This window comes from Oncorhynchus gorbuscha, linkage group LG08, assembly GCF_021184085.1.
Source record: "Oncorhynchus gorbuscha isolate QuinsamMale2020 ecotype Even-year linkage group LG08, OgorEven_v1.0, whole genome shotgun sequence".
NCBI lineage: Eukaryota > Metazoa > Chordata > Actinopteri > Salmoniformes > Salmonidae > Oncorhynchus > Oncorhynchus gorbuscha.
Window position 1 is genome coordinate 20662635 of NC_060180.1, and position 26174 is coordinate 20688808.

The window sequence follows — 26174 nt, forward strand, 5'->3', positions numbered from 1 at the left end:
CAATATTTTAACGGGTACCGAAGGCCAGTCTGTTAAATGCATAAATGATGTCTTTCCAGACTCCACAATGCCTTTGTGGAACTCCTATGCGCCAGGGTCACGGTCATGGAGTGTGCTTGATGTGTCCAACTGTGCACTTTCCCTGGGTTCATTTATCAACTAGTCCTGCGCCACTGACAGATGTTAGACAGCTCTCCCCAGGCCTTGATGTGTAGTCAAACGGAGCAGAGCAGGCTATGACAAGTGGTTGGTGCTGCCCTTTGGTTGGTGCTGCCCTTTGGTTGGTGCTGCCCTTTGGTTGGTGCTGCCCTTTGGTCGGTGCTGCCCTTTGGCGGTGCTGCCCTTTGGTTGCTGCCCTTTGGTTGGTGTGCCTGTTGGATCTAGTTGAATTCTCCTCGTGTCCATTTATCCTCTTAAAACAAAAAACATTTATCCTCTTTTGTCACATGCATTGTACATTGAAATGAAAGGTTGCACTTATAAAATGGTGACAGTTTGAGAACATTATGTTTTAACATGGTTTTAATCTGTTGATTGATGTACTGTTCATTACTTTTTAGGGTCAACGTGGTCCCAAAGGAGTTCCAGTAAGTTTTTTTTCTCCCTTTCAGGTTTTGACAGCTTTTCTGTTATTTGACATCAGTTGATTAATGTGTCTGTCTCTCTTCACACTGATCTGTTCTCTCCACTTATTCCTCTCTCTTTCTTCACCTTTGTTTACCTACTAGGGTGAATCTGGTCAGAAAGGAGAAAAGGTGAGTTTTTCAGTGACATTTTCTGAGGCTGTGAGAGCTGGATTCACCCACAATGTTAGTGGTATAATCGACTGTAAGCCAACATACAAGTGTTTATTACAAAATGACAAGGTTTTTCATTTGAATGGGGAGTCTCTAACTCACTATCCGTCTCTCTCTCTCTAGGGCGTATGTGGAGACTACAGTCACAGGGTAAATGAATCATCTCATATTAATTCATGTACACCTTGGAATGTTTATAGAGTGACTCTAGATGACCATGCGAAACTGTAATCATTTTGTTGCTGGGAAAATTGCCCCGCGGCGGTCTCTTACCGTAGCACTGCAGTGGATGGTGCTAAAATGTAATTGTATGCTGAGTCGGAGTCTCTGTGATGTGTTCTCTGTAGCAAATAACATTGTTCTCTTCACAGGTACAGACATAAACCAAGTTAATTGTGGAGAAAAAAAAAATGAGGCAAGACAAATGAGTCTGATGAGTAGCACATGCAGCACATACTGTTAGAGAAAGGCAGCCCCATTATGCAAATCAGGCCTTCTCTCAGGGGCTTGGCTGTTTGAGTGAAAACAAGGCAATTACTGGTAGCCTGCTGGAGCACACACTACGTGATAAAGGTCTATGTGTGGGGGTGCCAAGAAAAATACTCTCCTGTGTGCTCAGGGATTGTTCAGATAGCCATTTCCAATGTCCATTTCCAATGTAATTCAACCTCCCATTATGTAATTCCTTCTGTGAAGTCTCTTGTTTCCCCCAGTAAAGCATACTGTAAGAATCAAAGAGCTCATGACAACAACTCAAAGCATGTGGGAAATAATGCTTATTTGATATACTCTGCAATGTGTTTAGGCTAAATAAACAAGTAGAGCAGAGAATGTGTAGTTGAGAGGGAGAAGGTCAGAGCATTTGGGGTTGTTTAAAACCTTCAACCTGTGCTGGTGCCCCCGCCATACTGTGCGTGCATTGGATTGTTTTCATAAACGTCTCGGGGGCCCCCGGCACACACACTGCATGGGAGGTCCCTGCCAGCGGGTGGTTCCACTTGTCCTACAGGGGGAGCTGGGGGGGGGTTGGTGTTTTTAGTAGTGAGACGTAGATATCAACAGTTATTATATGTGGGTGTGTGGCCCATGTGGGTGTAGGGCCTCTTTGTACAGGATCGTCCAGTGAATACCCTGGCTGCTGTAATTTCCAGTCAGGCTCTGACGTTTAAGGTTTGTGGGTGACCCTAAAACTGTGTCCCAGTCGTGCCGCGAAGACAGCCAATGCTCCACTCCCAGGCGTCCCTAAGCCTCTGTCTTCCACCGTTGGGGTCAACAGTTTACAGTAGAGTAGTGCTGTTCTCCAAACCAGGCCTGGTTCTCACACTGTCCACTGTTTATCTAGATTCAGAGTGGACATATTATGACAGACATCGGCCTCAATTTTCAACTCTTTTCATTCATTATATTTCTGAATGCCAGAAAATGCAGCACACACTGTATTTTACTCTATTGCCACTGAATGTGGTGAAAAAAAGCAATTCCTCATTGATACCTCAGCATATCATTTTTCTTGATCAATGTTATGTTAAATTTAGTTTCAAACGTCTTTGACACGGAAACATTGCTTTGGCAACTTCAGATAATATGGTGGGGACATAGCTTTTTTTTTAAACCGAAATATACCTTCCATCAAGTTGGAAATATATACTCTCTGTTAAAAGTAGTCAAGTTGTACAGATCAGGTTCTGCTATATTTGAATGGAGAAAACAATGGGACCATACGTATTGTAGCCCTCTTTAAAGCTGTACTTGATAATGCTGGTGAATCTCAACAGAAGCGGCGTATTGTACAGCCCTGTGTTGGAGGATTGGCCACAGTAAGTCTGTACTCTCTTTGTGGCAAGACGGAATCCTGCCTGATCTCCACTCAGCTACAACAGGACAGGGGGCAGGAGTACAGTTGATCTGGGAGATTGATGTCTAAATAACTCAACTGCTGCTTTTATACAAACACCCAATGGGGCTGCTTATTGCTTAAACTGGCAGCATTTTATCTGATCAATTACCATGTTGTACAGTATTTGACCTGAAGTAAGGTAGTGTATATCGTGGTATGAGTATCCAATCTGATCGAGGGACATCAACACTCCCTTTTGACACCAACTCCTGGCCCCTAATTTGCACTGTTGTTACTTCGCTCGCTCTCTCGTTCTCTCCCAGCTCCTCTCTCCTCTCTCCTCTCTCCTCTCTCCTCTCTCCTCTCTTCTCTCCCAGCTCCTCTCTCCTCTCTCCTCTCTCCTCTCTCTCGTTCTCTCCCAGCTCCTCTCTCCTCTCTCCTCTCTCCTCTCTCCTCTCTCGTTCTCTCCCAGCTCCTCTCTCCCTGCCTTGACATTCTCTTGCTGTTCACGCTCATGTTTTGTTTCTATTTCTCTCCTTCTTCTTCCCTTCCCAACCCCCCTCCCTTCTCATTCTGCCCTGTTTCTTTTCCCTGGCCTTCCGGTGAACTTGTTGCCCTGTGACTTTCTTACACCGCTGGCCACCTGTGCTTTGTGACCTCAGCAGATGTTGCCCATCACCGTGCGCAACATGCCTCAAATAAACCCTCTAATCCTAAAGCGCCTCAAGGTACATTTCTCTCTGTCCCTTCCGGCCCCTTTCTGCCTTTCTCTGGATGCCAACCGCCGTCGACCTCCGCCAAACCCCTGTAATCCTCTGTTAACCCTCTATGGCACCTGGTTGTCTCAAACCTGAATTCTGTGATAAGAGGACAAGAGTCTGAGATACACTTGGTAGATACAGTTGGAACCCCAAAAATAAACAAATCAATACTATTTACTTTGAGCATATTCGTGACCATAGAGGGTATATGAAGTGGATTATGTAAATGCCCCAGGCTTCAAGGCCAATTTAAATTCCATTAAGGTGAATGAAATGTAAAAAAAATCCCAACTTGGCTTGTTACTTGGTCCAACAAATCCTACTTTTCTGTGGGAAAAATGATTTTTTTAGGCAAACATAAAAAGCCTAACTTCTATGATTTCCATAACCTTAGCAAAGATATGAAAAGAACAGGAAAGAAAAGTCATTTTTTTCTGGCCGGAAGTGAGTCTCCAATCCTCTGAAAGGACCTCAGGGTCCCTTCCTGTGCCCAGAGTCCAGCCTGTTCTGTTAGAAAGAGGGCCCCTGGCACAGGTGGACCTCTGTTGGCATCCCTCCTCCATTTTGTTCCCCCCGGTGTGCAGTCTCTCTGTGCCAGGATGGAATACCTTGTTTGGAGACAATGCTACACACTGTGGTAGATCCAACACTAAAGACTTAGAGGGGAAATTACCACTCAGATTCAGGCGGAATTGGCTCTGCTGTTTAAAATGAGCCCCTGGAATCAGCATAACGGAATGTGTTCATTTAATGGAAGTACACCTGGATCATAAATCATAGCTAGACACATCCGTCCTGCATGGAATTAATAAAATATGGATTTATTGTCGATGTATGTGTTCTGGGTTATCTGAGCCTTGATGTCCGGCCTGATCACAGAAGCTCAGCTTGAGCTAAAGACGTGCTCCTTGTAAACACGGTGCAGTCTACTCCACAGTGATTGGGAAGTGTTTAAATTCATGGCCAATATTGTGTATTATGAAGTTTCTAAAGCTAAACCACATGTACAGCAATAAATAATATGTTTGCGTATTTTTTTTCATGTCATATCTAGACAGTCCTTTGTATAAAATGGAAATGACCTTGGAGATATGGAGAGATATGGTCCTAGTGTGTAAGACAATAAATACATTTCTAAGAAAGTGTGTTTTCTGAGTATGGTCAAATAAAGAAAGTAGATGTTTGGGACATAGGTCAATGGGATCGTATCACCGTAAGCTAGACATTGGAATGTGAAGACATGGTTAGTTGAGGTGTAGGCCTCTTTCCTCTTCGTATCTGTTCCTCGTAAATGTGTTCATCTTGATTTTGTTTAGTCTTCTATTTTGTGTTGGTTAATTCCCCTGGCTCTCAGTTGAGTTTCCTCAGAGTGACACTAAAGAGAGATCAGTTGGCGCTTTTGGTGCCGTGAAGTTAACACGTCACGTTGAGATCGTAAGATGCTGCAGAAAAGACAGCGTGTGCCTTTTTTATTTCAATGAGTTGGTACTGTTCAAAACACAAACTGGTTTTGACAGGGTAAATCATTTGAAGCACACAAAAACACAAATATATCCTCATTTGAACTCAAAGTGGTATTCTCTCCAAACATGGTGCTTAATGAAAAGAAACACCCGATAAGTCTAGATTCTCGCCAATATTGCCCGCCATAAAACTCCCAGTATGTGGAGTGCTTTGATGTGTTGCGTTGGCATGGCCTAGCATCACGTAGCAGATGGTAACTGTAGGTCTCTCAGCAGGGTGAGCCTGGAGCTCAGGGCCCACCAGGACCTCCCGGGCCCTCAGGGACCCCCGGACTGAATGGTGCAAGTGGACCACCGGTGAGTCCCCTCAGCCAGCTGACCACCACAATCAGGACTGGACCAGCGATTGCATTGGGGCTATGGCTATGGAAGTGGAAATTCTATGTGTGTTTGCCCAGAAAATTATTGTATCGGTGATGTATATTTTTTCTTGATCTGGTGTAGGGTAAACCCGGTGAACCAGGAAAACCTGGAAAAGATCCAAGGGTGAGTTTGGTTTATGCCTCTTGCTATTTCCTGGACTTATGTATTTTCCTAATGGAAATTTGGTATTGACATGCTTGTGACTTCTTCATCTTCCTTTCCCATTTTCTCCAGCTCCTGCCAGGGATGAAGGTAAACGTCATTTCTATTCTCCATAATCAACACCATTATACATAAACTACATACAAGTGGACACGTATTATCACTACTTATAGCTCCACGTATGAAACGCAAATGATCCGTGATTGGCCCATATCTCTCGATTGTCACGTGTAGCTTCGTCATTCTGTATCTGGTGTTCATGTTGGGAAGCCTTCAGGGTGTTTATTCCTGTTCTCTGTGTTGCTATTGGACTAGAGGAGTATATTTCTCCTCTTTATTGCCATGGATTATTAAGAATGGGGAATTTAGATTGTGAAGCATGGAAACAGACAGGAAGGGCTTTTTAAAAGCAGCTCGCCCAACCAATTTCTCCATTAAAAACTAAACCAAGTTCATATCACAGCCAGAAGTTGAAAGAAGTGTGCACTGTATCTTTTGATTGGCTTTCACAACAAGGAATACCTTCCCTCAACTGGACTGTGGCAAGATATGGCCATCTGGTTGTAAACCAGTCTTTGAACTCCCCAAATTGAATTAAAGTAGTGCTTACTCTTTTGTTGACCTATCCATGTAATGAAAGAGGAGGCGTGTCTCCTATACATGTGCTGTTTGTTACAGTGACTTTATATGAACCTTTTTGTCATTTTAGGGTGAGCCAGGCATGCCAGGAATAAAGGTAGGTTTTGGATCTCAATTTAAGCTTAAACACATAGTTCAATTGTAATTTGTGGTCTCTAGAAACTCACAAATTGTGCCGTGCATGATTTATAGGTATTTCACGATAGAGGAAAAGTAAGGACCGTCTATTTTTCCTTTAGTAGTGGAATTATTTTGTATTTATTATCAAGCACCTGCTGGGATTAAGGCACAACCAGAGGGAAGATATTTCCTTTAATCATCCCACGACTTGACGAATAAACACTCTGTTTGCTGCTTGTCAGAATGGCTACATTCATACAGTGAATGTGCCGATCGCCAAAGGGCTGTGTTCTCTAGCACAAGTCACAGGAAGTCCATTTGCTGAACGGTGGATTGTACAAATCATTGTGGCCTATCTGTCTTGTTGTCGTCTGCAGTTCTGCATCCGGTTACCTTTTCATTCATTCATTTTCACCCTCTTCTCTCTCATTCTGTGTCTCCCCATTTGACCTCTGTGTCTTTCTTCCATAGGGTGATGTTGGCCCTGCTGGTCCCGAAGGCCCCAAGGTATTTTTTATGAACATTAATAACCTGTTGATCAGTCTCATTTGACCTGTACCACTGACCACACTATCAGCAGGATCAGAAATCAGCATGCAGCCATTCCTGTACCTCAGTATACTTCCTGCCTCACTGAAATAGCCCAGGTTTTGTATTAAGAGCTTAAACTACTCACAGTTAATTCTATTTATATACCCAGGCCCAACTGTAGCCTGTCTCCCCACTAAACACGGGCTCTTTCTCCCTCTGCTCTCACATTCTCCTTTGGTATTATATTATACTGTATAGGAAATCCAGGGATGGACACAGTCTCATACCATCATTGGTCAAGGGAGCATTCTTCTCACACAAACCCATACACACTCTCTCCCACTGGACTGCTGTCGGAGCTAACCTTGGCTTTGAAGTACTGTGGGGGGGCGGAGAGAGCCGTGCCTCTTAAACTCTCCACGTGCCTGTCCTTCTCCACCTTTCCGTGGCTTAATGGACTTCCTCTGGAGGGCTCACTCTCACAGCCTCTGCCCTTCACTGAGCTGGGCTCAGCCAGCACACAGTGTGACTGCACAGAGAGGGGGGGGGGGGGGGTAAAAAAAAAAGAGGGATTGAGGGAGAGAGAGACCGCAACAGCCTGCATGGCTCTCACATCCCCCAACAGAACGGGGTCACATCCACACGAGCCTCTAGAGCAGGTTAAACGTCTTAGCCATCTGGGCAATGTCAAACTGTTTGGCTGTCAGCAAACCACAGCCCCTCTATGATCCATGCTCAAAGTCATTAGTACACTACCTCAAGTGATATATTGAAAGTTTGATTCAAACTGGGTGAGTTTGTAAAAATAGATATTTCTGTATGACAATTGCCATTTAATGACTTATGTTTGACCCCTATTTTGGGGAACTCTGGAAGAACCTACAGCTCCAAGCTCCCGGTTATGTTATAGCCTTGTAAACTCCAGCTTTCCTCAATAGCACTGTTTTCCCATGACAGAGCCTCAAAAAGCTCGGTCCGGTTTATGAGGAGGTTGGTCAACCCTACAGCAGGTTACCCGGAGGACGACCAAGACTAAGGCCATGTCCATGTTCTTATGAGGAGCATTTCACCCCTTTGAAAGTTTGTATTGCACTTTAGATGTTCCCGAGGTGTTTGAGGTACTGAAATGTGAAGGCATTGAAATACAAACTCTCCCATGTTCCCACTGCACCCTGTTCCTTATGGAGGTCCAATACCTTTCTGTAGCTGCGACAAACGTTCGTTCACAAGTCCACTGCTTTCAGAGTCTATTGCACCACCTGGTGGCATTCTACAGGAGTGCAGCTACATTTACAGAGGCAGAAGGAGAGGGTCGACCTCTCAACTTCGACTAGCTGTATGTTCGTGTATTGAAAAAGAAATCCTTTATAATATGTAACTGTTTTGTGTGTATCTGTGTCGCTCTCTCTCCTTCCATAGGGACTGAAGGGAGACCTAGGGCTGAGGGTAAGAGCCTTATTATGTCTCTCTCTCTCTCTCTCTCTCTCTCTCTCTCTCTCTCTCTCTCTCTCTCTCTCTCTCTCTCTCTCTCTCTCTCTCTCTCTCTCTCTCTCTCTCTGTGTGTTGTTGGTTAGATAGGTAGTATGAGCAATGGTGTCTCACAGGCTCAATGTCAATTTCTCAGACTGTCAAAAACACAGTGTGGGAGTTCTGGCAGCTTATTGTTTAGCTGAACACCTGCGGAGGCACAAATGCACCCCAGAGACCACACCCCACTGGCTTTGGTCCGTTAATATATTTTCATGAATGGGCTGAATTGTCTCACGAAAAGCCTCATAGGAGACGAACCTCCCAGTGAAAACATGTGGTAGTGGGTGTACAGCAGCCAGGTTGTTAATATCTAAAGTAAACCGGGAGTCTTTATCTGTAGACATAGACAAATCCTGGCCTGGTTCCTGAGTCTGGTCGAGATATCATCCCAGTTCAAAAAGCCCAAGTGGCATGGCCTTCTCCTGTGTAATTCCCTCCTGGTTAGTCGGGTGGAATATTCACCTCCCCCTTCAGTCAAGGGACCACCATGACAGGCCTCAGAGCCCAGAGGCTTAGATGCTGATGAGTGGAATACTTATTTCCCTTGGTACCATTGGTTGTCTTTTGATTTCCTCTATTTGAAATAGCATGATTGCTTTGCCCATGTCTTCCTTCTGATGTCGTCTCCATCCACACTGTAGGGAGATGAGGGGAAGACAGGTATCATAGGGGAGATGAGAGGGAAGGTCTAATGGAAGCCATATGTAGATTGTGGCATCTTAAGAAGTTATTTTCGTCAATATCACCTCGCATGGCAAGATATTGAATGCAAGAATTTTAAAGAGAATTTGATCTCTGTGGATGTCTGACTTGAGTTTGTTATTGCTTGTTTAAGATACTTACCCTAATAGAGTTTGTGCTGTTGAAATTGCAAATCGTCTTTAAATGATCTTACCGTTGATGCTTTCCTAAATCAGAAGGCAAACGTTTATTTCAGTCATCACAATATATGGGCAAATGTGCATTGGATGATTGATCTTATACATTATGTTGTGCAATCAAAGAAACAGACCAAACAATCCTAGAATGAAAAACGCCTTGTCAGAGAAGGCGCCACATGTTGGTGGGAGGAGCCTTCCAGAAGAAATGCGTCTGTTTTGCCCATCGCTGCAGACCTCAATGCTTCAACAACAAAAACTGGGCTGCCGTCATCCACACCATTCCCCTATGGGATTTGAACACATGTGGCCTCCAGGCCTTCTCAGTCTCTCATAGACACTGGCCTCTATGTGACGTGACCGACTGATGCAGTCCGGCCACTTGTTTTCTTATCTGTCAGCCCCCTGCCATACTTTAAGTCCCACCCGTTTCCATGGTGAACATTCCCACTCCCTCGTCCCGAGATGCCCGACACAGTAGTAGCAGACGGCGTGTGTTTCCCCCATTAGACTCCACATATGGAGGGATTGGGAAAGAGAGGGAAAAACACTTCAAGGAAGGGTGCTTTTAGCAGAGACATGGTATCCACAGCAACAGTGTTCGAACCATTCCTCTCACAGTGGGTTGTGAGAGGAATGGCTCAACAAAAATTATACTAAAGAGAAAGTGCTTTTGCAGGCAAACACTTCAAAGCTGCACTAGATTCACCTTAGGATATGGGGTTTGCCTCTGCCCAGGGGAACTTTGTTCTATATTTGTACTCACAATGTTGGATCAGGATTACTGTATTGTACAACCAGATTGAAATAAAAAGAACAGGTAAAGGTTTGTGGCATGGGCCATCATCGTTAATGTCCACATGGTGCCGACCACAAGTCTGACCGAGCTATATATCTCTCAAGGCCCTCAGTCAGCAGGTTACAGTCCCCAGGCTACAGTCGTCAGGCTACAGTCGTCAGGCTACAGTCATCAGGCTACAGTCGTCAGGCTACAGACGCCAGGCTACAGATGCCAGGCTAGACATAGAGGAAGTAGACAGGACAGCCATAGACCTCCTCCTCTGCTCTCCTCTCCTCCGCCTTCATAATGGCTAGCTCACCATTACTGTACAGTGGTTCGCCATTAGCCCTGTAATGACGGATGTCTCTCCCCCGGTCTAGAGGGCCGGTTGATTTAATGAGCCTGTTGGACTGTTAGAAAAGCCTGCTTTTCATCTCTCCCTTGGGTCAGAGCTGTGTGGGCACTCTGAGACGCTCCTGTCAAGGTAAGCAGACGACAGAGACCCAGAGACAGGATAAGGTGACAGTGGTGCTCAGAACACAGGGGGGGAAGAGGTGTGTGGGGAGGTAGGCTTGGCCAAGCCTAGCGTTTCAGACACAGACTGTCTGTCTGATTGACTGAATGGGGATCTTCCCTTCCTCTACCCTCACTCTCCCTCAAAATCAGAGAGCCCTAGACCAACACAGCTGGAAAGCACATTAGAACTGAGAGGAAGACAGAAAGTAGGCCTCTCTATTCACCTACCTAGTGCTATTATTCCTTTCACTTGCCTCAGATCCGCTCTGACAGTGCTTGTAGCTGCGGTGGCCATTCTAAGGCCATCTTACAGTATCTCACACTGTTTACTCCCTCTTTACTGGTGTATCAGAGGGATCATTACAGTTTGTTTTGAACAGATGATGAATCTATTCCCCTGTTACCCTCAGGGCATTTCCTCTGAACTGGAAAGGCCATGTCCGCGTCGTTTCAATGAAGAGATTAGCGTATTGATAAATCAAGCAGCAGGCATGTCAGTCGACAGATTACGCCCATGGAGTATCATACACACACACACCGGTGTGAAAATAGAACCAGGGGGTGGAGAGTGACGGTGACGGGAAGGGATAGCTAAGTAGATGGGAGGAATGGTGTGAGCTGATTGGAGAAGCAGGAGATCAAAGCTTCCTGTTTCTGTGCTGTGCTGTGTTTGCTGGGGGCCCCTGAGGGCCACTCCATGTGATTAGAGCCGTCACCGTTCACCTGCCCTGATCCCACCCTGGTCAGGGTTCTGGACAGGAGGCCCGCCCGGTGCTTTCATCTTCCCAGAAACGGATGGACACTCTATCCCCACGTTTCGATCCCCTGACAGGTTGGTGTGAAAGCGTTCATGGGGCAGCTGGGCAGGCTGGTGGCTGCAGGGCCGGGCTCTGGCTCCAGTACAGTCTGCAGTCTACTGACGCACCAACCTCACCCTCCCTCCGTGGTGGGCCCCAACCACAGCACCTGTCAGAGGCTCCAGCAGAAATGCACTTGCTGTGTGTCTGTCGGTCAGGAGGGGGAGAGGAGGGTAGGGGTTGCCAAGTTGGGCGATGCCACCTGCCCCTTTGTCAGACCCTTAGGAGTCAGCCTGCCGCCTTTGCTCTCTCCGCCAGGGACGTTCTATCACTCCTCCCTGTGTCTCTGTTCTTATTTGTTTATGTAATCAATCGGGTTTATTCTTAAGGATCTTGGTCATGGACATTGATCATTTGTTTTCATTACTTTTAAACATGACATGGCAAATACAAAGAAGTATGTTTTGGTTGGTTGATGTGCTTCCAATTAGTATGTTTCATTTGAACTTCAGTGTGTTTCGTCAACCCAAACATGCAATACTGTATGTGTGTTGTCCCGCATCTTGTTTGAGAGCGCTGTGACTGTAGTTATTGATAATCAATGTGATCTCTTAGAGGGGCTTTGGTATACCAGGAATGCCTGGGAAACAAGTGTTGAAGGTAGACCACCATGTGAAAGTAGCCCCTGACCTTTGACCCTTGTCCTAAACCATACAGTGTATCTGAGATTAAATAATTGGGCCACTCCAGTATCTTCCTCCCTCCAGATTGTTCCTCCCCAGACTGGTTGATCTATGAATACTTTTGAGAATGCCTTATATACAGTTGAAGTCGGAAGTTTACATACACTTAGGTTGGAGTCATTAAAACTCGCTTTTTAACCACACCACAATTTTCTTGTTAACAAAATATAGCTTTGGCAAGTCGGTTAGGACATCTACTTTGTGCATGACACTACGGTTTGCAACTACACATGGAGACAAAGATCGTACTTTTTAGAGAAATGTCCTCTGGTCTCATGAAACAAAAATATAACTGTTTGGCGATAATGACCATCGTTATGTTTGGAGGAAACTAAACTCTATGCTTAAAGAACTACCAGCCTTCTTTCCCAGTATTCTGTTGGATTGTATTGTTGCCTGACAAAGCATTTCCTAATCCAACTGTTCCCTAAAATGCATGTCAAACCTATGATGAATAGTGCATGTTTTTTTTTGGCTCTGAATAATACTCCCAGGTCCAATAGTTGTTCTTCATCTGGATTTAAGAACCATATCTTGACATTGATGATTAGTAATTTGAAATGGGGCATAAATGTTACGAGAGTAACAAGTCACCCTCATAACTCTGTCTAAAACATGGTTTTGAGTCTCAGCAAGCCAAGTAGATATAGTAAAAGCAAGCGAGAGAGATGGTCCCAAATGGCACCCTATTTCCTATATAGTGCACTACTTTTGACCTGGGCTCTGGTCAAAAGTGGTGCATTTCATAGGAAATAGGGTGCCATTTCGGGCGCACCCACAACCTTCCATAAGCGCTATAAACCCATGTGGGTCCTGTGGTCACAGCTGTGACCGTACATCATCCGCCGTGTGTCCGCTCGTTAAGCTGGCCAATTGAAGAGGAGAGCAAACACAGAGATGAATTAAATAACTATCATGTGTTCCTTTACTATTTATAACAACCAATTTCTAGGGTTAATTGGCTTGCGGTGAGCTAGAAGCTCTTGACGAATGACAATCAGCGACAGTTCCATGTCCAAACCTAGACCAGCTATATGCGAGCATAGAATGCACCAACTCCAACATGCCTTTCCAAATATTGATCCCATTGCATGCTGTACTGAGGGAATTCTGTTCTTCCAAGAAAACTGACAAACACATGGATGTAAACAGGCCCGATGCTGTATCAGACTATTATAAAATGAATGAAAAATGCTTGTTTGGAAGATGTGGCATGGCTACTGATGAAAAGAGCCTTACTGAATAACAACTTTCCCTATTTCTGTCTTCTCTCATTTCCCCCACCTTTGACCTTTGTGCCATCTTGGCCACCGTAGGGAGAGCCAGGTTTTCCAGGCACTCCTGGAAGAAAGGTAATTTCCTTGAAATGGTGTGGCTAACACAGAGTGTAAAGGCCTATATTTATCTGGGTACTAAAACTCTGTCTTCCTTCCACTGTAAAGGGTCAAGCTGGTACCCCTGGAACACCTGGCATTCATGGAAAGAGGGGCTACAGGGTAGGCCTGGAATGGGCATTGTGTTTGTGCTCTGTGTCTGTCAATCATGAGTGTTCCCATAACAACCAGAGCTCCATCAAGTCAATTGTCTATTATCTTCTCATTGTTTGTCTTTGTGACCCACTAGAGCTGCGATCCGTCTTGAGTTGCTTCTTTAGCTTTCTCCTCTGTTAGGCTGCCCAATCGGTTTCTGTAGAATTACTTTGATCTTTGCATTACTTATGGACTGAAACATCTGGGCCTTTAATGGCTTTCCTACTATAGCTGCTTGTACTGCAGTGGTGTGGCATCATCATAACATGTCCCATGTGACAGTGGAACATTTCAGAGAAGTCATTAACGAACATGACCCACACATTCCTGTTTCCAGAGAGTTTGCAAATGTGTGAAAACATTATCTTGTTGGAGAATGCTGTGATTTTTTTTTGCAGATTTGAGTTTGTGCCTCTGTTGAGGGGTTGAGATCTAAAGCTGTGGACAAGAGGCTGCGCTGTTGGATGTTTTCATGTCATTCACTTTGTGATTTAGATCCATGTAGGTCCGTTGTGTCTCCTGTGAGACCAACCAGGGCTGCACTATTGAACTCCCATCAATGGCACAGTCAATGGGGCAGTGTCAGTGTTATACACTAGAGCAAGTGTTGTCCTGCACAGTCACTTATGACACTGTCAAAATCAAATCAAAGTTTATTGGCTGTGTACACGGTTTAGCAGATGTTATAGCGGGCGCAGTGAAACGCTTATGTTACTAGCTAGCTCCTAACAATGCAGTACAATGTCAAACAGGTACACAAAATGATCCATTTATAACAACTCTGTCCATGTTCTGTTCTGTGGCAGGGTGACAAGGGTGAACCCAGCGCAGCGGGGACTGGCATCAAAGGAGAACCAGGGACACCAGGACTTCCAGGCCTATCAGGATTCAAGGTACTATAGCTACCCAAATAGAGGCTGTAGAATAGTTATAAAAATACACCTTGGTTTAATAATATCACGGGGGCCCCTTAAAATGATGTGTTCTCTTTACCAGGGTGACAAAGGCGACCAAGGTGTCAAGGTGAGATGGGAACGTTCTATAACCTCAGTTGACATTTTTGCACAACAGGAAATGTATGATCACTAAACATGATCACTAAACAACACAACAACTCTCATTTGCTACAGTAACGTTGGATCCCATCCTTTTAGTGTTGAACACTGTGTTGAGGTTAATAATTGAAAGGAAAGAGGCTAACTGTCATACCTTTCATCACCCTCCAGGGGGAAGAAGGATCTGATGGCCCAGCTGGACCAAGAGTAAGTGCAGGCTCTGTCATAACACATGCATTCATGTCAAAAGGAGATTTGGAAGATTTGCACCAAAACATTTGATTTTTTTTCCCCCCCTTAACTTTAGGGTCCTCCAGGTGCAGCAGGGGAGCCAGGAAAATCAGAAATCATCAACAATGAAAATGTATATCACCAATTATTTACTGCCTTATGTCAATTGCTTGATTCATGAAGTATTATAAATTGTTACAGGACTTCTATAACATTGTTTTTTTTTTCTCCTTAGGATATTCGGAATGTACCTTTGATGGTGAGTGGACATCTCTAAAGTCTGTTACTGATGCATTAGAAGTGCATAGGCCTTCTTTATGCAGAAAGACAGCCATGTTGTCCGACAGACCATTTAAAGGCTGACTGTATTTTGCCACAGTAATTCCAATACAATGTTTGCTAATATGAATACAGTACTAGACATACAGCATATGTTTTCAATAAGTCATTCTGATCTGTTTCTTTATTGATCCAGGGCCCACCTGGACTACCTGGCCCTCAAGGGGGCCCCGGAACACCAGGAACAAAGGGTGAAGTTGGCCTTCCAGGCCCTTCAGGTCTTGACGGAGAGAAGGTCAGATCACCCTCTTATGGTCTATTCTTCAGTATAAATGTGCATTGTTAACCTGTCATGTATGATAAAACACAGCATCAACAACAACATGACGATGACAATAATGATAAAAGTAAGGACAACAATGGCAACGATGTCTAATTTGTGTGCCAGGGTCCTCGGGGGAAGCCTGGAGAGGCAGGTCCTGTTGGCCCAGCCGGCCCTGAAGGCCCCAGAGGGGAGGGGGGCCTGATGGGTTTCTCCGGAACCAAAGGAGATAAGGGGGACATGGGCCCATCTGGATCACCTGTGAGTAACTGGGGAACCCCAGACACTACACACACTCCCACACCAAAGCCAGAACACTACAGTAGCACTGTCATCTGGCCTCTCCCGAGTGGCGCAGCGGTCTAAGGCACCGCATCTCAGTGAAAGAGGCGTCACTACAGTCCCTGGTTCGTATCTAGGCTGTATCACATCCGGCCGTGATTGGGAGTCCCATAGGGCGGCGCACAATTGACCTTGCCTCGTCCGGGTGTGGCCAGGGTAGGCCAAATAAGAATTTGTCCTTAACTGACTTGCCTAGTTAAATAAAGGTTAAATAAAAATAATAATTCCCAGAAGAAAGGGACTGGAGCTAGCTCTTTGTACCACGTATTGTACCTCGTATTATCTAATTAGAAACCTTTTTTAGGCTTCAGTAATATACCTACTCCAGTACTGACAGTGGAGTGGGCTACACTCATCATGCCATATAGCCAAAACACATCCCAAATACTGCAGCGTCTACGAGACTCTTCCTTCACCATTCTTGTATGATTATTTGTGTTAGTCATATCAACACACTCTATGTGTGGGTTTATCAACCATGAAATAACTGCTTGCAAGAAAATTGTGTGATTGTCTAGCATCGTCTGTGTGTGTAGACACTGAGAAAGGATGGGCAGCATTGCGTCCCTCATTAACGGCGGTTTCATGCCCTTACAGCCAGAATATGTAGGTAACCAGACAAAACTAGAAAACTGTATGTGATATATTTGGTCAACGGTTTTGGCACATTCAAGATTAATGTTAACTTTTAACATCTGATTTAAAAAATGGAATCGTCTATTTTGTATTAATTGACACTCTGATATGGAAATGAACCAAAACCAATCCCTGATTTGAACACACTGACAACATTTGAATCACTATCACCCCTTTCCTTGTTCTGTAGGGTTTAGATGGCCCTACTGGTGAAAAGGGGGTTTCTGGGCCTCCTGGTCCCATTGGATTACCAGGCGCAATGGTACGCAATGGTGCCCCTCAGACTGCATCTGAGTATACAGTATGCAGTGTCTGACCTGGCATTGGGTAGCAGCAAAATACTGTTCGCAATACTAGCCATCTGTACAGTGCTGATTGGGTGTACAACAGTGTTTTATTCATGCGAGTAGCCTATGTTAACCTTGTATTCATGTGACTTGATGCTTCAGGGTCAGAAGGGTGAGTCCGGAGATAAGGGAGGAATGTCAGACATGGTAAGGGATCCCCTCCACTGTGTATCTCATTGTTTTTAATGACCCGTGCGTGTTTGAGTGAACTTGAGAGGGGTCAGATTCAGAGGACGTGATGTTTGAGTGAACCCACTAATGAGGAAGTGTATGCATTGATGACGTTACCTGATGTTTGTCTTTAGGTATACGGGCCTCCAGGTCCTCCAGGACCCCAAGGACCAGTTGGCCCTGCGGTGAGTACACTATTAGGCAATATAAGCCCTCAGAAATATCTATTAAACCTCCTAATAATATGCCATATTTACATGAAGTGATTTCTTTTACCCCTCAGGGACCTGAAGGACTGGGAGGGCCAAAGGTAAGAGTTGATTGTGGTAGCCTCTGTAATGTCTTACTGTACCTCCAGAATCCTTTGATACTGTAGTTGTCATTACTTTCTCAAATCGGTGGTTTTAGTAAGTTGGTGTAATGCCTATGTAGTAAATGTGAATAATGTATTTTCTGTGCCTCTTTTAGGGGGAGCCAGGCATAGGCATACGGGGAGAGAAGGGAGCATCTGGTTCGAAAGGCGATAAAGGGGACAGGGGTCATCTTGGGCTTCCTGTAAGTACACCAATTTGACCATCTCTTTGACCATTTTGCCATTATAAGTTGTATTTTGACTCCTGGAAACCAAAGTAGAGTGGGTGTACTCTTTGTTCAGGCTTTTGTGTCTTAGAACCAGGCAGCATGACTGTTCTGGTGTTGTCATGTCACTTTATAACTAGGCCTAACCAATGATGGTTTGATTGCTCAATGGTTGCATTAATGTTTTCAAAGTGCATGGATGGATTGTTGCTGCAGTACATAAGGGCAATAAAATCACTAATATGAAAACTAAAACATGTCATCTACAATATACATTACCATTGTCATATTTTTTTTTTAGATAACTCAATAATTATTATTATTAGATGGAAAGAGTTAATCATTTTCTTCATTATGCCAACTTTTGTTTAGTTTTCTGATAATCTCTCTGGAATTCTGTAAATATGTATAGTTCTATATTTAATTGCATGTTAAGGAATAGGTTTGATATGAATCACTGGGGGTCTCTTCCTTACTTCTGGTTTACTTATTGGGAGTCAAAGGTCATTGTTGATATTCAGTACATGTTCTAGTCACATCATCGATGGCTCAGTAACTCCTTTTATATGGAAATGATGAGGGATATTATGTATATGCTAATCAATATTGGTACAAGACATGAAATTTGCAAATCATCATAGACACTTAAACCTTCACACTTCAAACTGCTTTCTATATGGACATCAACTATAGAAAGAAGTTGAACCATGCTTATGTTTCTGAAAAACACAATTTTATCAAATGTCAGGACTTAATTATTTGACATTGATAATCAAATGCACCTATAAAAGGAGTAACTGTTTCTCACATCATCACAACACAATCACCCTTCATCAACAACTGGATGTGTTTTTGAGTCACGAATCACTGCTTCACTCACCCCTTACCCTCTCCCCCCTCCACACCTCCTCCTCCCCTTCTCCCACCACCTACCTTCCATCTCTCCATCTCTGCTCTCTAAATGTTTACACACTGTCCAGGGGGCTCATGGTTTAGACGGCAGGCCTGGTCCAGTGGTGAGTGGCGCAAGTCCTGTACCCACCCAACACACATTCCTCCCCTACCCCACCTCCCCTCCTCTGCTCCCCCCATGGCTTATTTGCATGTCTGTCTGCGCTGGTGTCTTGTCTGTCTGTCTGCTTGCCTTTCCTACATGCTTGTCCTGTCTGTCCTGTCTTGTAGTCTGTCTGGTTGTCTGCAGAGAGAACAGTTCTGTTTTTAGGCATTTTTTGAGGATTGCTCTGGCATAGGGACGATGTTCACATGACTGTGTCCCATGTCTGTCTGGCATTGGAACGTGTCATAGTCCTAAAATGGGCCCTAAGATGTTTCTCCTCTCAGTGCGTATATGTTTTGAAGTAGTAAATGGCAAGAATTAGTCCCACTTGTTCATTACAGCCTGAATCCTAACTTGAGATGTGCATGAGTAACCCAGACTTAAATCATGTGTTGACGTCAATGGAAGATCTATAAGGACATTTGAGTTCCGAAATCAGACCTCAAGATTCAGCCTACTTGCATAAAGTCATGACAAACTGAGGGTCCGAGTCCATGCCACTGCAAATCTTCAAAACATACCGTTGTAATTCTCCTATGATCATATGCAAGCAGTGAAATGCTTTGAACTGGCGTTGTGATGTCCTACCAGGAGAGCATGCTGGGATGCTCATGCTGCATGTTGATATGTCTACAGGACGGTATGGCAGTATGGCTCTGTCATGCAAAATGCTGTACATGCTGAACTATCTGTACATGCTGTAGTATCTGCCTGAGATGCAAGGTCCTCCTGTCGAATCCTGACTTCCACAGGGAGAGCGAGAGCTGCAGCTGACCTCTTTTACTAATCATATTTTTCTCCTTTTTTTGTTCCTGTTCATTCTTTAGCTCAACAAGCTTGGTGTAACATGCACAGTGGGGTAACCTAGAGAACACCACTACCTAATCAATCAATAGGCTATTATTTAATCACGACTAACATAAACAGAGTTGGTTAACTCCTCCTTTGGCACGTAAGTGCTCCAGAAAGCTTGTTGATCTGTTGACGGAAATGCAATCATCTCTTTCCTTTGGATATCCTCCCATTGTAATGTCTGCATTCACTGATTGTCATCTTGTCCTTAAACTTAAAGGGCCTGATAGGACCAGTTGGTGTGGCAGGGCCAGCAGGACTGAAGGGAGATAGAGTGAGTACTTACAACACACACACTAAAGTAGCACACACACACACCACATAAGAGCTATCAGTCAAAACAGAGCTTATTTATCTATTTGAGATGAATGATTTATATTGTTATTTTTCTATCAATTCAGGGTTACAAGGGAGATTCAGGAGAACCAGGACCAATTGGGCCTCAAGGCATCCCTGTAAGTAGTTTGTCCAATTACCTAAGTATCAATAACATCAAATAAATACATTATTGTATTTACAATCAACGTTGTGAGCAATGAGCAATTTGGAGCATAGCATCATTAGTACCTTAAATAATCTATTAATTAAGTCTGAGGGAATCGATAGATCAAATTGATTGACAGCACAAAGCTGTTACCAAATCAGTGGCTTTGTGGTTAGCATGTCCGCCCTGAGATTGGAGGGTTGGGAGTCCGATCCCTGGGCGAGTCATACCAAATACTGTAAAAATGGGATCCGATGTGTCACTAAGGAGATGGATTGGGGGTAAGGCTCTGCAATAGCGTTCTGTCCGGGGGGTGTACTTGTACATCACGCTTCCTCTCACGAGAGATCGGCCCCTGCAAGACTACTTACTTCACTTACAAAGCTATTACTCAAGGCAATGTGTCTCAATGCTTGCACAGGAAATCATATTGTGTTTAACTTCCTCTTCTCAGGGTTTAGTAGGACCACAAGGATTCAAAGGGAACCGGGTAAGATAACAGCTGATAATTATGTGCTTGTACTGCTCTCTTGGAGTACAATGTGCTTCTAACCAGAGGACAATAACATGTTCTCTGCTAATTAGTACTTCTGATAAACTATGGGATTTCAAATGGCTTCTGATCCTCCATGCTCCTACTTCACTCAACACTAGATATACTCCCAACCAAAATGAGCGAAGGTATTCTTCATTGAAAAGTACTAATCAAAAAGACTATTGTCATTTTTCAGTAGTCTTTTTGGTAATAGTTCATCATCAATCAATCATTTGCAAGCCCATTGGGATGTCAAGTTTGTTATTCTTAAAAGCATGGTGGGCCTGTATTAGGTAATATGAGCAGGACCATGGTGGATTCAAAGGCTCTCTTAAGTAGGCGAATCTGAATCAAAATGTTATTTAAATATCAATAACCTCATCTTCTGGAAAATGTGTCCAAAATAGCCAATGATGAGTGTCCTTCAATTGTGATTTTGGTGATGTTTGAAAAAATGATATTCTTATGTCCTTTGCCTTTCGGAGGTGAAAGTATTTGTTTTGCAGTGGCCTTTTTACCTCAGAGTTCAATTCATCTAGTTAAAATATGCAAATATGACTGAGGTAGTATAAATTGAGACAGGGGATCAAAAGAGATTGAAGATGTTTGTACTTGATAATGAGAGGACTGGAACATGTGAATGGACACATCAAAGACCTTAGAAAATTACATTCTGTTTTCTTTGAAGACAAGTCAAAATGTTCTCTTTTACATTTTTCGACCTAAGGTTACCTTGGACTGTCGTGTCTGAAAATGTTGTTCTTAAAGTAATCACATAATGCTACACTCCCATTTTGTAAAATAGCCACTGCAAAAAAAAAAATCTACCAATGTATTAGAGATTATTTGGTTCATATACCCATGTCCCCCCTTCCCCTTGGAGAATGTTTCCTTCCTTCCTATTAACATCTGACTTAATATTCTGACTCCCACCTTAAAAGTCACAACATGTCATTGACCCTCTCAGCACTTCCAACTGGGTTCATGTCAGCAGGAAATATTTGACATTGACAAGTTATGGCTACTTCCTATCTGTGGATCAAATGTATTTGCTGCTAAAATGGGTTGTAAAAGAAGGGGAAAGAGATTGATATTGTGAGGTATTTTGCTACACCAGTTGGAGGTGCTGTGGCCAGTTGTGGGATCGTGGTGCTGTTTTTACTCTTGTCCTGTCTTCCTTTGTTTCCGCAGGTCTTCCTATCCCCTTTTCCTCCCCTCCACCCTGCTCTGTTTCCCGTGGCTCTTTTTGCCGGGTCGTGTTGCCCTCTCTCTCCCTCTCACACACCCCGGCAACCTGCTCCTCCTGCATTCTAATGTCGTAGTCCCGGGTTCATCTTCTTCCTACTCCTCCTCCTCCTCTTACCACTTACCTTCCCCGCAAGCCTGCCTGTAATTTCCTTTCACTTGGCTGACAAGTAATGTTCTCACAACGTTGCCAGAACGTTAGCCAAGGTTGATGGTTTTCGGGCAACGTTTTGGGCAACGTTGTGAGAGCATTATATGTGTTGGCCAGGATTGATTATCTTTCCAATTCCAATTCCTTCTTGATAAACTCGTCTAGCCCCTAATCCAACCCCTTCAAAGGCCTTGATCTTGGTGAGCGGATGTTTGAATAATAATGTGCTCAGGTCTTATACATATACCCACATATAATATCTATAATATTTTATGAGGTTTGCTTTGGTTGGCAATATGATACAATAAGTACTAGCCTCAGAATTTATCGTAAATTGCACATTCTCATGGAGGCACGATCCAATAGATCAACCTAATATAGGCCGTAGGTGCATAATGTAACAATTCCGCGTGTAAATACTGTAGCCCTTCACGTCCATTATATAACTGCAACTTCAGCAGTAAAGGAATGCCATTTCTTGAGAGAAAAATATTCGCTTTTGAAGATACTGTAAGTGGCTTGTTTACTTGTAGCCAGCTAGTAGCCAGTCCAGCCACCTTTTTAGTGTACACAAACAACAGCATACCTTTCCGCTGTATGGCTCATGAATGTTATGTTGTGTTAGGGCTAGTGATACCCTTGTAATATCCTGTAGTAGTTGATGAATCAAAATAATAATTTGTTCTTAACTGACTTGCCTAGTTAAATAAAGGTAAAATATATATATATATTTTTTTTTATTAATCAATGAAGTGTTTCTATCCCTGCAACAAGTCTGTGAAGGTTATCTCAGGTACTAAAGGAACCCGCTCACCAATAGCATTGGCCTGTATCCCTACTCCCTAACTTCCTCCACTTACTTTCCCCACCACTACATTCTTAAACTTCAGTACTCTTCTTCGTAAACCCCAAAAAAGCACATCATCCTTACTTTTATGGTCTTCAATTATCTGTAAAATGTCTAAATTCCTTAGGTAAGAATACAAGCTTCATGATTTCAAAAAGCAAACATATTTGCTTACTGTGTGGGCGAGCCAGCCAGGAGGAACTAAAGCCTGTCTCTTGTAATGCACTGTTGTTTGCAGGGAGAGAGGGGCAAGAAAGGCAACAGGGGAACTAAAGGGGATAAGGGGGACCAAGGAGCACCCGGATTAGATGCCCCCTGTCCATTGGTATGTCCTGCGTTCAATGTGCAAGCCAGGTGGCAAAAAGAAGGAGCGACCCTCAGAATACCACATAACCTGCACTGACAATCAGGAGTCTCTGTGTTCTGATCTTGACTTCCTTTTGCCTCTTAACCGACTCTAATAGACCCTGAAGTGGTTTTGGTCCAAGCGTCTCCTACAGTATTAGTCCAGAGATACAAACTGCATTCGTGATAATGATTTGGTATTCATTGAATGACTGGATGATTATTGGTTAAGAATGAATAATCACCCCAGGACCAGCGACCATGAACCATCTGAGGGGGTTTTCTTTTCAAGGGTAAGACTAACAGAAACATGACCCACGTACTCCGGTGAGTCTGTTCCTGTCAGTCCCGGGCCGCCTGCATGTTTAGGTGTGCCTGTAGCTACAGGCTTCGGTCTGCGAGCGGAGCGGTAGCAGGTCCTCTCATCAGCCAGCAGGGTAGAATGCCGGTAAAGGAGGGGCAATGTGCAGATGTTTACAAGGTTGATTTCACAAACAGGGTTTCCGAGGCTTTAAAGGAGAAAAGGGTGAACCGGGCCTACCTGGCCTGGACGGGCTGGATGCCCCTTGTCCTGTGGTATGCTTCCTCTCTCCCTTCCCTATCCAGCATGCCTTGGCTTTTCTAACCACCCCTTAACAATTCCATACATTTTCTTATTCACTTTACTTTAGGCATAAGTAAGATCTAATATAATAGGGCTGCCTGAGCATTACATTGAACTAACACAATAGTACCGTTAGTTATGTAAAAATACTTTTACAAATAAAGGCTGTTTTACGGGTTGCTGACCAATTCTGCTATTTTGTGGGGGGGTTTTTTGCGCTGATCTTAACTTTTTTTGTACACAATGTTTCCACCATCGTCTCCTATGACTGAAAAAAGCTTTTGGACATCAGAACAGTTAACCTTAATTTAGATGAAGATTTCTACTTCAACGAGTTGGCAGCGCAGGACATACTGCTGACCCCGGACCAGTCCCTAATCCCCGACACTTGGAAAAGAAAGAGACGGCGATATAGAGGATGACGTGTGGGCAACCTAATGAACCTACGACGGCGAGTAAATAAACCTCTGTTCTATTGGCGAATGTACGATCACTGGACAAACTGGACAAGCTCCATTCGAGACTATCCTATCAACAAGACCTGAAGAACTGTAATATACTATGTTCCTCTGAAATTTGGCTGAACAAGGACATGGATAATATACATCTAGCTGGTTTTTCTATGCATCGGCAGGACAGAACCGCTGTTGCTTTGTTGTCGACAGCTGAAGATCGATCTCTAATATTAAGGAAATCTCAAGATTCTGCTCGCATGAATTAGAATACCTCATGATAAGCTGTAGACTTTATTATTTACCAAGATATTTTTAATCTATATTTTCCATAGCTGTCTATATACCACCAGAAACCGATGCTGGCACTAAGACCGTACTCAATGAGCTGTATGGTGCCTTAATGCTCATCCAGATGTGGCACTCCTAGTGGCTGTGATTTTAATGCCGGAATACTGAAATCTGTCGTACCTCATTTCTGCCAGCAAGTCACCTTTACAACTACAGGGTGATAAAACTCTTGATCACCTTTACTCCACACACATAGATGCATACAAAGCTCTCCCTAGCCCTCCCCCCCCATTTTGCAAATCTAATCATAACTCTATCCTCCTTCGTGCTTACAAGCAAAGATTCAAACAGGAAGTACCAGTGATGCGCTAAATACGGAAGTGGTCAGATGAAGGGGATGCTAAGCTACACGACTGTGTCTCTAGCATAGACTGGAATATGTTCCGGGATTCATTCATATGCATACAGGAGTTTACAACATCAGTCACAGGCTTCATTAATAAGTGCCTCGACGACATCGTCCCCACAGTGACCATATGTACATGTTCCAACCAGAAGCCATGGATTACAGACAAAATCTGCACTGAGCAAAAGGTTAGAGCTGCCGCTTTCAAGGTGCGGGACACTAACCTGAACAATTATAAGAAATGCCACTACGCCCTCCGACGAAATATCAAACGGGCATAGCATCAATACAGGACTAAGATCAATCCTACTACACAGGCTCTAGCGCTCGTCAAATGTGGCAAGGCTTGCAAACTATAACGGATTACAAAGGGAAATCTAGCCATGACCTGCCCAGTGATGTCAACCAACAATACGAGCTAGACGGACCAGCTGGCAAGTGTCTTCACTGACATGTTCACTTCTTTCTGACTCAGTCTGTAATGCCTTCATGTTTCAAGCAGACCACCATAGTCCCTGTGCCTGAGAATGCCAAGGTAACCTGTCTAAATGACTATAACCCCATAGCACTATTATCTATAGCCATGAACTGATTTGAAAGGCTGGTCATGGCTCACATCAACAACGCCCAGACACCTTGGACCCACTCCAATTCACGTACTGCCCCAACAGATCAACAGATGACACAATCTCTATTGCACTCCACACTGCCCTTTCCCACTTGCACAAATGAAAAACACCTACGTGAGAATGCTGTTCATTGACTACAGCTCAGTGTTCAACACCATAGTGCCTTCAAAGCTCATCACCACGTTAAGAACCCTGGGACTGAACACCTCCATCTGCAACCAGATCCTGGATTTCCTGACGGGACGCCCCCAAGTGGTGAGGGTAGGCAACAACACATCCGCCAAGCTGACCCTTAACACGGAGGCCCCTAAGGGGTGCGTGCTTAGTCCCCTCCTGTACTCTGTTCACTCACGACTGCGTGGCGCGCACTACTCCAACACCATCATTAAGTTTGCCGACCACGGTGGTAGGCCTGATCACCAACGACGATGAGACAGCCTATAGCTGGGGTGGGCAATTCCAGTCCTCAGGGCCCTGATTGGTGTCACAGTTTTGCCCTAGCCCCAGCTAACACACCTGACTCCAATAATAACATAATCATGATCTTCAGTTTAGAATGCAATTTGATTAATCAGCTGTGTTTGCTAGGGATGGAGAAAAAGTGTGACACCAATCAGGCCCCCGAGGATTGGAGTTGCCCACCCCTGGCCTATAGGGATGACGTCAGAGAGTGTGGTGGAAACGGAGAGCTGAGCACACCGCATTCACATCGACAGGGCTGTAATGGAGTGGGTTGAGAGCTTCAAGTTTCTCATTGTCCACATCACTAAGGATCTATTATGGTCCAAAAACACTGACATAGTCGTA

General features: G+C 44.1%; 1 protein-coding gene across 5 annotated transcripts in view; it reads left to right on the top strand.

Moving 5' to 3' along the window:
- The window catches only part of LOC124041312 (collagen alpha-1(XIII) chain-like), a 120254-nt gene that overhangs the window by 82671 nt on the left and 11409 nt on the right, over positions 1–26174 (top strand). Inside the window, exons 12-41 of one of the 5 annotated variants that reach the window (XM_046358768.1) lie at positions 561–587; positions 729–755; positions 921–947; positions 2573–2614; positions 3297–3362; positions 5132–5215; positions 5363–5404; positions 5516–5533; positions 6153–6179; positions 6674–6709; positions 8153–8179; positions 13295–13330; positions 13421–13474; positions 14314–14400; positions 14504–14530; positions 14734–14769; positions 14870–14926; positions 15029–15052; positions 15269–15367; positions 15521–15655; positions 16563–16634; positions 16822–16866; positions 17025–17075; positions 17174–17200; positions 17359–17445; positions 18450–18485; positions 19599–19652; positions 19780–19833; positions 20317–20352; positions 21589–22839. In XM_046358768.1, the coding sequence (XP_046214724.1) occupies positions 561–587; positions 729–755; positions 921–947; positions 2573–2614; positions 3297–3362; positions 5132–5215; positions 5363–5404; positions 5516–5533; positions 6153–6179; positions 6674–6709; positions 8153–8179; positions 13295–13330; positions 13421–13474; positions 14314–14400; positions 14504–14530; positions 14734–14769; positions 14870–14926; positions 15029–15052; positions 15269–15367; positions 15521–15655; positions 16563–16634; positions 16822–16866; positions 17025–17075; positions 17174–17200; positions 17359–17445; positions 18450–18485; positions 19599–19652; positions 19780–19833; positions 20317–20352; positions 21589–21711 (1563 nt within the window). In that variant the 3' untranslated portion in view covers positions 21712–22839. Of the gene's footprint in view, positions 1–560; positions 588–728; positions 756–920; positions 948–2572; positions 2615–3296; positions 3363–5131; positions 5216–5362; positions 5405–5515; positions 5534–6152; positions 6180–6673; positions 6710–8152; positions 8180–13294; positions 13331–13420; positions 13475–14313; positions 14401–14503; positions 14531–14733; positions 14770–14869; positions 14927–15028; positions 15053–15268; positions 15368–15520; positions 15656–16562; positions 16635–16821; positions 16867–17024; positions 17076–17173; positions 17201–17358; positions 17446–18449; positions 18486–19598; positions 19653–19779; positions 19834–20316; positions 20353–21588; positions 22840–22878; positions 22966–23483; positions 23562–26174 lie in introns of those variants that run through there. The other 4 variants (XM_046358769.1, XM_046358767.1, XM_046358770.1 and 1 more) reach the window with 4 other exon arrangements.